Source organism: Nanorana parkeri, unplaced genomic scaffold (genome assembly GCF_000935625.1).
Source record: "Nanorana parkeri isolate BGI_ZX_2015 unplaced genomic scaffold, ASM93562v1 scaffold10, whole genome shotgun sequence".
Lineage (NCBI taxonomy): Eukaryota > Metazoa > Chordata > Amphibia > Anura > Dicroglossidae > Nanorana > Nanorana parkeri.
The window spans coordinates 544,448-557,731 of record NW_017306278.1 but is presented as its reverse complement, the minus strand read 5'-3'; the positions used below and the strand labels follow the sequence as shown (position 1 = coordinate 557,731).

General features: G+C 53.5%; 1 protein-coding gene across 1 annotated transcript in view; it reads left to right on the top strand.

The window, feature by feature from the left end:
• The first annotated feature begins 161 nt into the window (after positions 1-161).
• The window catches only part of PRMT3 (protein arginine methyltransferase 3), an 81,586-nt gene continuing 68,463 nt past the window's right edge, over positions 162-13,284 (top strand). Inside the window, exons 1-7 of the mRNA XM_018554758.1 lie at positions 162-183; positions 532-664; positions 3,297-3,379; positions 5,401-5,450; positions 6,838-6,940; positions 7,811-7,958; positions 9,767-9,911. Coding sequence (XP_018410260.1) covers positions 165-183; positions 532-664; positions 3,297-3,379; positions 5,401-5,450; positions 6,838-6,940; positions 7,811-7,958; positions 9,767-9,911 — 681 coding nt within the window. The 5' untranslated portion in view covers positions 162-164. The remainder of the gene's footprint in view (positions 184-531; positions 665-3,296; positions 3,380-5,400; positions 5,451-6,837; positions 6,941-7,810; positions 7,959-9,766; positions 9,912-13,284) is intronic.

Genomic DNA, 13,284 nt, shown 5'->3' with positions numbered 1-13,284 from the left:
CCCCCCCTCACATTGTATCTCTCTGATATCCAATAGAACGCCCTTCCCAACGGTTTCTATGGCAACAAAACGACGCGTTCTCTCCAGCCCATGTGACTGTGGGCGTGTTCCCAGAGCTCGCAGCCGGAAGTTAGTGGGCGTGGCTGCAGACTGTCACAGGGAAGATGGCGCAGCGCTGGGAGACATGTGAGTGAGCAGATACACCGGGACTGCTGCGGTCTTTGCTGGGACTTGTAGTTCCTCTCTGGCTGGAGGTGATGGCGGATCTCAGGAGCCAGTTATACGGTTATTTCTGAGGCTCGCCAATGGGACCTTGTCTGCTGTGAGCTCAGTGTGTCCACTGTCACTGAGCCACTAATTTATTTTTGTATGAATCCCCGTTGCACTGAATTCCAATCACTTCCTGTCATGACAGGAAGTGAGAGCAAATCTCCCCAATATGGACACATATTGTAATAAAAGCCCAAAAGGGGCCCCAACCCTTCCCTGCCCTAACCCTAAGTGTTGGCTGTAAGTGTACATCTGTGTTTTCACTTCCAGATGATGAAGATCTCGATGACGCCCCGGACCTGATAGACTGTGAAGATGGGGATGGGGATGATGCGGCCTGGGATGATGAGGACTCTGGATTGCAGCAGGAAGCGCGCTGTCTGTTCTGTGAGAGGTAGAATCCCCCGACACCTAATGATACATCTCACACTGTGCTCAGACCCTGAGAGACCCCAATACTCTCCATACAGGTCATGGAATCCCCCCCAGGGGCCTTGGCTACGTCATGGAATCCCCCCCGGGGCCCTGGTCAGGTCATGGGATCCCCCCGGGGCTTTGGTCAGGTCATGGAATCCCCCCGGGGGCCCTGGTCAGGTCATGGAATCCCCCCGGGGCCCTGGTCAGGTCATGGAATCCCCCCGGGGGCCCTGGTCAGTTCATGGAATCCCCCAGGGCTTTGGTCAGGACGTGGAACACCCCTCCCCCCCTGGGGCAGTCGTGGAACCCTTACATTGGAGGTCAGTGGGAGAGAGAAACCCTTACATTGGTAGGCCACGGGGGGGGGGGAACCTTGGAATCCCCCCGGGGGCCCTGGTCAGGTCATGGAATCCCCCCGGGGGCCCTGGTCAGGTCATGGAATCCCCCCGGGGGCCCTGGTCAGGTCATGGAATCCCCCCGGGGGCCCTGGTCAGGTCATGGAATCCCCCCGGGGGCCCTGGTCAGGTCATGGAATCCCCCCGGGGGCCCTGGTCAGGTCATGGAATCCCCCCGGGGGCCCTGGTCAGGTCATGGAATCCCCCCGGGGGCCCTGGTCAGGTCATGGAATCCCCCCGGGGGCCCTGGTCAGGTCATGGAATCCCCCCGGGGGCCCTGGTCAGGTCATGGAATCCCCCCGGGGGCCCTGGTCAGGTCATGGAATCCCCCCGGGGGCCCTGGTCAGGTCATGGAATCCCCCCGGGGGCCCTGGTCAGGGCATGGAATCCCCCCGGGGGCCCTGGTCAGGTCATGGAATCCCCCCGGGGGCCCTGGTCAGGTCATGGAATCCCCCCGGGGGCCCTGGTCAGGTCATGGAATCCCCCCGGGGGCCCTGGTGAGGTCATGGAATCCCCCCGGGGCCCTGGTCAGGTCATGGAATCCCCCCGGGGGCCCTGGTCAGTTCATGGAATCCCCCAGGGCTTTGGTCAGGACGTGGAACACCCCTCCCCCCCTGGGGCAGTCGTGGAACCCTTACATTGGAGGTCAGTGGGAGAGAGAAACCCTTACATTGGTAGGTCACGGGGAGGGATGAACCCTTACATTGGTAGGTCAGGGGGAGGGATGAACCCTTACATTGGAGGTCAGGGGGAGGGATGAACCCTTACATTGGAGGTCAGAGGGAGGGATGAACCCTTATATTGGAGGTCAGGGGGAGGGATGAATCCTTACATTGGTGGTCAGCGGGAGAGAGGAACCCTTACATTGGTAGGTCAGGGGGAGAGAGGAACCCTTACATTGGAGGTCAGGGGGAGAGAGGAACCCTTACATTGGAGGTCAGGGGGAGAGAGGAACCCTTACATTGGAGGTCAGGGGGAGAGAGGAACCCTTACATTGGAGGTCAGGGGGAGAGAGGAACCCTTACATTGGAGGTCAGGGGGAGAGAGGAACCCTTACATTGGAGGTCAGGGGGAGAGAGGAACCCTTACATTGGAGGTCAGGGGGAGAGAGGAACCCTTACATTGGAGGTCAGGGGGAGAGAGGAACCCTTACATTGGAGGTCAGGGGGAGAGAGGAACCCTTACATTGGAGGTCAGGGGGAGAGAGGAACCCTTACATTGGAGGTCAGGGGGAGAGAGGAACCCTTACATTGGAGGTCAGGGGGAGAGAGGAACCCTTACATTGGAGGTCAGGGGGAGAGAGGAACCCTTACATTGGAGGTCAGGGGGAGAGAGGAACCCTTACATTGGAGGTCAGGGGGAGAGAGGAACCCTTACATTGGAGGTCAGGGGGAGAGAGGAACCCTTACATTGGAGGTCAGGGGGAGAGAGGAACCCTTACATTGGAGGTCAGGGGGAGAGAGGAACCCTTACATTGGAGGTCAGGGGGAGAGAGGAACCCTTACATTGGAGGTCAGGGGGAGAGAGGAACCCTTACATTGGAGGTCAGGGGGAGAGAGGAACCCTTACATTGGAGGTCAGGGGGAGAGAGGAACCCTTACATTGGAGGTCAGGGGGAGAGAGGAACCCTTACATTGGAGGTCAGGGGGAGAGAGGAACCCTTACATTGGAGGTCAGGGGGAGAGAGGAACCCTTACATTGGAGGTCAGGGGGAGAGAGGAACCCTTACATTGGAGGTCAGGGGGAGAGAGGAACCCTTACATTGGAGGTCAGGGGGAGAGAGGAACCCTTACATTGGAGGTCAGGGGGAGAGAGGAACCCTTACATTGGAGGTCAGGGGGAGAGAGGAACCCTTACATTGGAGGTCAGGGGGAGAGAGGAACCCTTACATTGGAGGTCAGGGGGAGAGAGGAACCCTTACATTGGAGGTCAGGGGGAGAGAGGAACCCTTACATTGGAGGTCAGGGGGAGAGAGGAACCCTTACATTGGTGGTCAGGGGGAGGGATGAACCCTTACATTGGTGGTCAGTGGGGCGAATGCTTTGTTACTGGTAAAGGAACCCCAAGGTTTTGCAGAACCCTAGTCCACAAACGCTGCCTAAACCAGTGGCCTCCTTTACCTCCTGGGGATTCCAGTGATGAGATCTCTGAGTTCCCAGCTCCGCCCACTTGCCGGTGACAATATATAACACCGTTGCCTTGTATATCACACAGGATATTTCCGTCTCCGGAGGAAGTCTTCCATCACTGCCAGGACCAGCATCGGTTCAACATCCGGGAGTTTGTCTCCACATACGGTGTGTCCCTCTCTGTACTGTGTAAATGGTTGTTGAGGTTCCCCTCCCCCGATCTGATCATTCCTTCTTAGTATGCGATAATTCTGCCACTGTATAGATCGCTGGTTCGGCCTCATGTGGAGTACGCGGTCCAGTTCTGGTCACCAATCCACAGAAAGGACGTCCTGGAGCTGGATAGAGTCCAGAGAAGGGCAACTAAAATAATTAAGGGGCTGGAGGACCTAAGCTATGGGACAAGGGTGCTAAACTTAAACGTGTTCACGCTGGAAGTGAGGAGATTAAGAGGGGACGTGATTTTGATGTACAAAATGTTCTCTGGTGACGGCAACATCCGCAATACAGTTTTTACTCTAAACTCCATAACAAGGACTAGAGGCCACCACCTAAAACTGGTGGAGACAGTGGCGTAACAATCGCCATAGTAACCCAGGCGGCCGCTATGGGGGCACAGGGTGGCCCGGCCAGGACATCCCCCTAATGCCGTGTGGGTCGCTATGGCATCTCAGGCTGCTGGCTGTCACTGGCGGCCATGAAGAGGAACGTGTCGCTGTTAGATCACCGACAACCTATCAGTGATCTGTGCTGTGGCGCCTTCCTCCTCACAGCCGCTGCTGTGAAAGGATGGATGCTGGGCCTCGGCAGCGGTGGAGGAGGGGGGGCCCTGCAGCAGAAGAGGAGGTGGGACTGGTGATGTCAGAGGAGGAGGGGCCTGACGATGGAAGGGAGCGGGGCCCTGTGCAGGAGGAGGAGGCGGACAGCGGATCGGGGCTGACAGGTAAGAGGTGTGCAGGGGTGTGACCAGCCCACCTGAGACCCTGCAGAGCCCACCATATAGTCTATGGTGGGCTCTGCAGGGTCACCCTCATGTGGGCTGTTTGGAATCTCAGGCGGGCTCTGCAAGGGATATAGCTAGAAACCACAGGGCCCCATACAAAATTTTGCTATGGGGCCCTGTGATTTCTAGTTATGCCCCTGGCTGGAGAAAAGATTTATCCACAAAGGACGTAGGGGCTTCTTTTCAGTCAGAGCGGTTACATTTTGGAACTCTCTGCCACAAGCAGTGGTATCAGCTGAGCGTGTTGAATCATTGAAAAGTCAATGATATACCTTCCTCAGAGACAGCAACATACAGGGGACAGGTACTCTTAGAAACAAGATCACACGGACTGCTGTACACACACACACACAAAGGTTGAACTTGATGGACCGGTGTCTTTATTCAACCCCAAATACTATGTAACTATATAAAAATATGAAGGTCCCTTTCCAGCAGGATTTCACACTGTCACCTTTCAGTGTTTGTGTGTTTCAGTGTTTGTGATTCCTGCATGCTGGTGGGCAGGCAACAACAACAGCAGAGATCCCCTGCCACTGGAACAGGCGTCCCCATTGGAGGATTCTATCCCTGTAGGGTTGACAATGGCGTCTTTTACATATAGAGAAGGTGAATCTCCCCCAGCTGGTCCACAGACAGAATTATAAACCTCACAGCAAAGTCCAAATCCCATTCGCACTGCCACGGTCTCAAAACCACAAGGTACATGTGGTGCCCAGGTGACCACGTGGATGGCGCCGCGCAAAACACTAATAAAAGTAAATCCCCGGCACACACTCGAAGGGTTTTTAAAGTATTGATATGTTTATTCAACACATCGGGCCCGCACAGGGATCCTTCATCAGAGCCACAGTGACACGCTGTCGCTCTGATGAAGGATCCCTGCGCGGACCCGAAACGTTAGCACCGCATGACAGTATGTGACATTTGTTGTTGAATAAACATATCAATACTTTAAAAACCCTTCGAGTGTGTGCCGGTGATTTACTTTTATTTACTAGAAGTATAAACCTGACAGGGGTCCCGACCCTTCCTCTCTCCATCCACAAAGAGCGAGGTTTCAGCTATAGATACATTGTAATGAATTCCCTTCTGATGATCACTGGAACCCTATTTTTCGGCCATAGTTGTCCTCCTCTTTATGAGCCTCGGCATTGCTAATTAGAGTTCTTGTTCTGTGTTGCAGGTTTGGACTTCTACGGCTACATCAAATTTATTAATTTCGTCCGATCCACAGTGAGTATGATTCACTGCCGACGGACTAAGAGACCGCCGAGCGTTTATTATATAGTCAGGACTTTTATTATTATTCAGTCTGCTTATATTTTACCTTCTCTGGTCTCCCCCCCCCCCCCCCCCTCCCCCATCAACATGCTGATGACATTTTCATTACATACCTTTTTTTTTTATATGCAGTGATGTCATCACTGGCTCCTTGTGATTCCTTGTGCATTGCAGGTAGATTAGGGCTGGTGGGAGGGGCCAGCAGGGTGCTGTACATAGATTTCTGAAAACATCACAGCACCGCGCCGCAGTACTCCTCTCAAGAGTCCTCAGCCCTGATACAAGCAGTGGGCGGGCTCTTGGGAGGAGTTATGCTAATGTCAGATGCTTTGATGGGCGGGTGTCAGTCTGGAGGAGTGGGCGTTCCTAGGCAGGGTGTATTTGCATTGGTAACGGCCACCTGTGTTGCTGAGTCTCCATGATTGAAAGATCTGATATCCAATGAATAAAAGGGGCGGGGCCAGGGACAGTCAGGCTGGGGAGGAAAGGGCTGGATGACCTCCAGCCAGCAAATGAGGCGGGGCTCTATCTGATCTGCTGCAGCTTCTAATGCACATTGTGAGAAGCTCCCAGTGTGCAGTGGCATCAGAGGAAGAGGGGAGGAGCCAGTACAACTGTGCAAGACTGAGGGGGAGGCTGGAGGTCAGATAGAAGACTGAAGGGAAGGACGGAGGTCAGATAGAAGGCTGAAGGGAAGGCCGAAGGTCAGATATAAGACTGAAGGGAAGGACGGAGGTCAGATAGAAGAGTGAAGGGAAGGACGGAGGTCAGATAGAAGAGTGAAGGGAAGGACGGAGGTCAGATATGAGACTGAAGGGAAGGACGGAGGTCAGATAGAAGACTGATGGGGAGGCCGGAGGTCAGATAGAAGACTGAAGGGAAGGACGGAGGTCAGATAGAAGACTGAAGGGAAGGACGGAGGTCAGATATGAGACTGAAGGGAAGCACGGAGGTCAGATAGAAGACTGAAGGGAAGGACGGAGGTCAGATAGAAGACTGAAGGGAAGGACAGAGGTCAGATAGAAGACTGATGGGGAGGCCGGAGGTCAGATAGAAGACTGAAGGGAAGGACGGAGGTCAGATATGAGACTGAAGGGAAGGACAGAGGTCAGATATAAGACTGATGGGGAGGCCGGAGGTCAGATAGAAGACTGAAGGGAAGGCCGGAGGTTCTAGGTTCATAGTTGATGGTAAATCGATAAGGAGATTGCGGATTGGGACTTGTGTGCGTCCTTTGTGGCTCTCTTCACTGCACTTGGCACATTACTGTTACATTTGAAGCAGGAGGATGACGGGCTCATTATGTAACATTTGCCGTTGGGATCTTCTCTCTTCTCAGAACTGTACAGTAGACAGTCTACAAAACATCAGCAGGCCGAAGCCTTGGGATAAAGATGACTTCTTCAAGCCGGTGATTGAAGATGACATGTTGTTGCAGTACGGTGAGGGATGGTTGGGGGGGGGCAGATAGGTCATTGGTTCAGCTTTCTGTGTTGTCACCTTTTCACCCCCGAGCCATGTGGCGTCACTTTGGGATGTTCCATTCAGAATGCCGTTTTGCGGCCTAAAATTGAACTCCAAGTTTCTCCATTTGTGGACTTTGAACGTTCTCCTCACATCAGACTTCATGAAACGTGAGGAACGTGTGTCGTAGTTCTGCCCGTCTTCTGCTCCCTTCCTAGCAATTGCCGGAGCTGCTGTGTAGATATAGAAGCTGCTGTCAAAAAGTGGATCATGTGACACATTGTTTATAAAAAGCTTTTTTGGGGGCAGAATGGCACGTTTTTTGGCCCCTTAGACTGCAATAGGAACATGTAAAAAAAAGTTTCTTCTGCCTAGTAACTAACTTTAAAATAATAATGCTGGAGCCTGAAAACCACAAAAAATAATCACAGGAGAAGGCTCGCCCTTAAAAGAGAACTATGGGGTAAGTGTTCTCCTAAGGGTCACCGGAGGACATAAACTAGCGCCCTCCCGTGACCCAAAGCTCTATGGAGGCTCAGACAGGAAATGGAGAGATGCAAAGTAACGTCTTTGTTTTCATTGATTTGCTACTTTAAAAAAAAATGAAATTTAGCACTTATTAATTTCTTTACTCCCTTTTCTAACCCTTTGCTTACCCTAATTAACACCTTCTTCACCTTCTCCCTCCTAACCATTGTTTTTCTGTGTGTGTCTTTGTCCAGCTGGAGGTAAGAGGTGCGTCCGTATGTTTTTTAGGACGTATCTCCTGCGTTCACAATCCTCAAGTGGTTTTGATGAGATGAGAGTTTTGTTACTGATGTTTTGTTCTTTCCTGATTGATGTGGCAGATGTGGAGGACATGGCTTGTGACGGCAGCGGGGCTCAGGACGCAAACGCCGAGCCCTCCATGCACCGCCGACTGATGGAAGCGGAGAGCCGGGCGCAGGCAGCAGAAGCGCGCTTAGCCAACGCTCTCCAAGAGCTCCAGAAAACGAGGTTTGTGCCGGGGCGATACATTGTGCAAAAAGTCTTTATAAGCTTGAAACATGTCACCGTGTGATTGACCAAAAACAGTGTAGCCTTTGGGACGACCTGATTGGATATGAAGTGAATGGATTGTTTAGATGCCGGGAAAATGTGAAGGAGACTTCACAGACATGGAACATGTGTGGCCGGCTTTGGTGGTAATGGAAGGCCGGCCACATCTGTGAGCTTTTATTTAATGGTTCATCGATTTCCTGTTAGTAACATGAACATTATAGAGTCCTGAATCCCTCTTTTCCTTCCCACTTTCATTCCCTCCCTTTCCCCTTCCTTCCCTACTCTTCCTTCCCCTATTCCCCTTCCTTCCCTTCTTCCTTCTTTCCCTCCTTTCTTCCTTTCCTTTTCTTTCATCCATCATTCCTTCCATCCTTTTTTCCTCCTTTCCTTCCTTTCCTCCTTTCCTTCCTTTCCTCCTTTCCTTCCTTTCCTCCTTTCCTTCCTTTCCACCTTTCCTTCCTTTCCTCCTTTCCACCTTTCCTTCCTTTCTTTCCTTTCCTTCCTTTCCTTCCTTTCCTTCCTTTCCTCCTTTCCTTCCTTTCCTCCTTTCCTACCTTCTTTCCTTCCTTCCATCCTTCATTCCTTCCCTCCATCCTTCCTTCCTTCCTTTCCTCCATCCATCCTTCCTTCCTTCCTTTCCTCCATCCTTCCTTCCTTTCTCCCGTCCTCACCTTTCCTTCCTTTCTTTCCTTTCCTTCCTTTCCTTCCTTTCCTTCCTTTCCTCCTTTCCTTCCTTTCCTCCTTTCCTACCTTCTTTCCTTCCTTCCATCCTTCATTCCTTCCCTCCATCCTTCCTTCCTTCCTTTCCTCCATCCATCCTTCCTTCCTTCCTTTCCTCCATCCTTCCTTCATTTCCTCCATCCTTCCTTCCTTTCCTCCATCCATCCTTCCTTCCTTCCTTTCCTCCATCCTTCCTTCATTTCCTCCATCCTTCCTTCATTTCCTCCTTCCTTCCTTCCTTTCCTCCATCCTTCCTTCCTTCCATCCTTCCTTCCTTTCCTCCATCCTTCCTTCCTTCCATCCTTCCTTCCTTTCCTCCATCCTTCCTTCCTTTCCTCCATTCCTCCTTCCTTCCTTTCCTCCCCTCCCTTCCTCTTATCGTTAATGCAGACAAGGTGAGTGTAGGGAAGGTTTCTGATGCTGCCCCCCTCCCTCCCGCCCGCAGAATGTTTTGATCCCAGCTCTGTGTTTTGGAATGAAAGGAGCAGCTCATCTTATATCTCATGGTGTGTATTAACCAATGGGGTCCAGAGAGTGAAGATCTAAATCCCATCACCAGCTGTGAGGTGCTGCAGACGGGTCGTATCGGATAATTGATTAATAAGGCTCCTTGTGATTGGCTATTCTAGGCAGCAGTTCTTCTTCCGGAAACCCATTGACACTAGTGCGGTGCGGTAAAGCGTGTTGGTGTGATGTGGGGCCATTCATTGTTGATGGGACCCCAGTGCACCCTGCCAGTGCAGTTCTGTGCTATGTCACAATGAATACTGCAGGTCTTCCTGTACTTCGTCATTCCATATAGGCCGTCAGGATGTCAGTGCACGGCATAACGCACGTTAACGCAACACACCATTGTGAATGGGCACTTATATGGAAGCTTCTCATGCTCCCTGTAGTAGCAGTGCACTGTGTGGCCACTAGAGGGCAGCACAGCACTGGCCAGCGCTCTCTCCCCCGTCTGCGCAGCACGCTCACTCTCGTCCTCTATTCATTTTCACGGTTCGGAGATCTCGTCTCAGGGGTATCTTTCAAATTGATTACAGACAACTTGCGCAGGATTTTGTGATGAACGCAGATGTCAGATGTGGTTCGTCTTCCGCTGGGGCCATCGCCGATCTGGATGAGAGCGAGGACTGCGCCTACTTCAGCTCCTACGGGCACTTCTCCATACACGAGGAGATGTTAAAGGTCAGAGAATAACACAGGTGCCGGGGCTCGTATTCCAGGAGGGTTAATCGCTACACGGTGACAGCGCCAGGCGCGCTGTGTGACGCGAATAACAATGTCACGCGTCACACTTAGCAAGGCGACTTTCAGCTGGTGACAGGCAGAGCTGTGCCGAAAGTTAGAACAAAACTCCGATCTCATGAAAAGCCAAGGTCACAGTGTTGTGGAGGGCATTGGAATGTTGCCTTTGTAGCCTGTTCCCAAATCTCTACACCTGCTGTGTCCATTATGAGGGGCCCCCACCATCCCTGTGCTGAGTTCCCGGGTCTGTACACCTGCTGTGCCCATTATGAGGAGCTCCCACCATCCCTGAGCTGAGTTCCCGAGTCTATACACCTGCTGTGCCGATTATGAGGAGCTCCCACCATCCCTGAGCTGAGTTCCCGAGTCTATACACCTGCTGTGCCGATTATGAGGAGCTCCCACCATCCCTGAGCTGAGTTCCCGAGTCTATACACCTGCTGTGCCGATTATGAGGAGCTCCCACCATCCCTGAGCTGAGTTCCCGAGTCTATACACCTGCTGTGCCCATTATGAGGAGCTCCCACCATCCCTGAGCTGAGTTCCCGAGTCTATACACCTGCTGTGCCGATTATGAGGAGCTCCCACCATCCCTGTGCTGAGTTCCCGGGTCTGTACACCTGCTGTGCCCATTATGAGGGGCCCCCACCATCCCTGTGCTGAGTTCCCGGGTCTGTACACCTGCTGTGCCCATTATGAGGGGCCCCCACCATCCCTGTGCTGAGTTCCCGGGTCTGTACACCTGCTGTGCCCATTATGAGGGGCCCCCACCATCCCTGTGCTGAGTTCCCGGGTCTGTACACCTGCTGTGCCCATTATGAGGGGCCCCCACCATCCCTGTGCTGAGTTCCCGGGTCTGTACACCTGCTGTGCCCATTATGAGGGGCCCCCACCATCCCTGTGCTGAGTTCCCGGGTCTGTACACCTGCTGTGCCCATTATGAGGGGCCCCCACCATCCCTGTGCTGAGTTCCCGGGTCTGTACACCTGCTGTGCCCATTATGAGGGGCCCCCACCATCCCTGTGCTGAGTTCCCGGGTCTGTACACCTGCTGTGCCCATTATGAGGGGCCCCCACCATCCCTGTGCTGAGTTCCCGGGTCTGTACACCTGCTGTGCCCATTATGAGGGGCCCCCACCATCCCTGTGCTGAGTTCCCGGGTCTGTACACCTGCTGTGCCCATTATGAGGGGCCCCCACCATCCCTGTGCTGAGTTCCCGGGTCTGTACACCTGCTGTGCCCATTATGAGGGGCCCCCACCATCCCTGTGCTGAGTTCCCGGGTCTGTACACCTGCTGTGCCCATTATGAGGGGCCCCCACCATCCCTGTGCTGAGTTCCCGGGTCTGTACACCTGCTGTGCCCATTATGAGGGGCCCCCACCATCCCTGTGCTGAGTTCCCGGGTCTGTACACCTGCTGTGCCCATTATGAGGGGCCCCCACCATCCCTGTGCTGAGTTCCCGGGTCTGTACACCTGCTGTGCCCATTATGAGGGGCCCCCACCATCCCTGTGCTGAGTTCCCGGGTCTGTACACCTGCTGTGCCCATTATGAGGGGCCCCCACCATCCCTGTGCTGAGTTCCCGGGTCTGTACACCTGCTGTGCCCATTATGAGGGGCCCCCACCATCCCTGTGCTGAGTTCCCGGGTCTGTACACCTGCTGTGCCCATTATGAGGGGCCCCCACCATCCCTGTGCTGAGTTCCCGGGTCTGTACACCTGCTGTGCCCATTATGAGGGGCCCCCACCATCCCTGTGCTGAGTTCCCGGGTCTGTACACCTGCTGTGCCCATTATGAGGGGCCCCCACCATCCCTGTGCTGAGTTCCCGGGTCTGTACACCTGCTGTGCCCATTATGAGGGGCCCCCACCATCCCTGTGCTGAGTTCCCGGGTCTGTACACCTGCTGTGCCCATTATGAGGGGCCCCCACCATCCCTGTGCTGAGTTCCCGGGTCTGTACACCTGCTGTGCCCATTATGAGGGGCCCCCACCATCCCTGTGCTGAGTTCCCGGGTCTGTACACCTGCTGTGCCCATTATGAGGGGCCCCCACCATCCCTGTGCTGAGTTCCCGGGTCTGTACACCTGCTGTGCCCATTATGAGGGGCCCCCACCATCCCTGTGCTGAGTTCCCGGGTCTGTACACCTGCTGTGCCCATTATGAGGGGCCCCCACCATCCCTGTGCTGAGTTCCCGGGTCTGTACACCTGCTGTGCCCATTATGAGGGGCCCCCACCATCCCTGTGCTGAGTTCCCGGGTCTGTACACCTGCTGTGCCCATTATGAGGGGCTCCCACCATCCCTGAGCTGCTCAGTGTGCCCTGTTGAGCTGTCATTGGTGGTGGGGTGCAGAGCACTTGGTCTGTAATGGTTTTGTTATCAGAGCAGTGACATACAATGATCATTGAATACTTGTGTCGCCGTGCACAGCCGCGGCCCGGTTGCTGCGTTTTCTGCTCTCTGCACGCGTGTTGCAGCAGATGTGACGGCTGACCTATGAGGAGGCGAAACCTTCCGGCGTATCTCCATGTGCGATGCGTGTGGGAACGTGACCCGCGATAGCCGGTGCGCACCGACGCATGTGTGTAACCTTTCTCGCTTCAGTGATCAGCGGCGGCTCCCAGCTTTTGTCTGATATGTCATAAAGAGAACCTGTCTTCCCAACAATGTGTTCAGTTCTGGTGAGAAACTGCCCTAAAATCATCAATCTGTGGTGTTTTAGAATAAAATGTCACCTGTCCCTTTAAGAAAAAGTATCAGTAATTGGTATCGGTGAGTACCTGGGGGGACAGAACTTGTACTTGGTCTTAAAAAAAAAAGTGGTATCAGGACATCCCTAGCGCCAACGGTTTGCATTACGATAGAGATGATGACAGGTCCACTTTAACTCCCACAACGCCCCATGAATCAGCACAAGGCCACCATTTGGATTCTCACGTTCTACCATCCTCGGTTTTGAAGGCCGGGGTATTAATTCGTCCCTCGCCGGTTGCACCTCGCTCACTAAAAAGCGCAGAATTCGCTGACGTTTCCCGGAATCCTCCGGGACAACGTTCCTCGCCGTGACGACCCCCGTTCACGGACGAATAGCGCTGGAAGATTTTGATATGGCAAAATAATAAATTTCCATCGTAATGGCGGACGCTGATTAACCCTTCCTGTGCCGGGTAAAAAAACGCATTATCGTAGATGTGAAACCGAACTGAAGAGGAAGATTGCATGCGTTTACATGAAAACGTTCGCAGGACACTTCTATATACTGTATACCCACCAATCATCCGTAACATTGTGACCACTGAGGGGGGGAATAACAT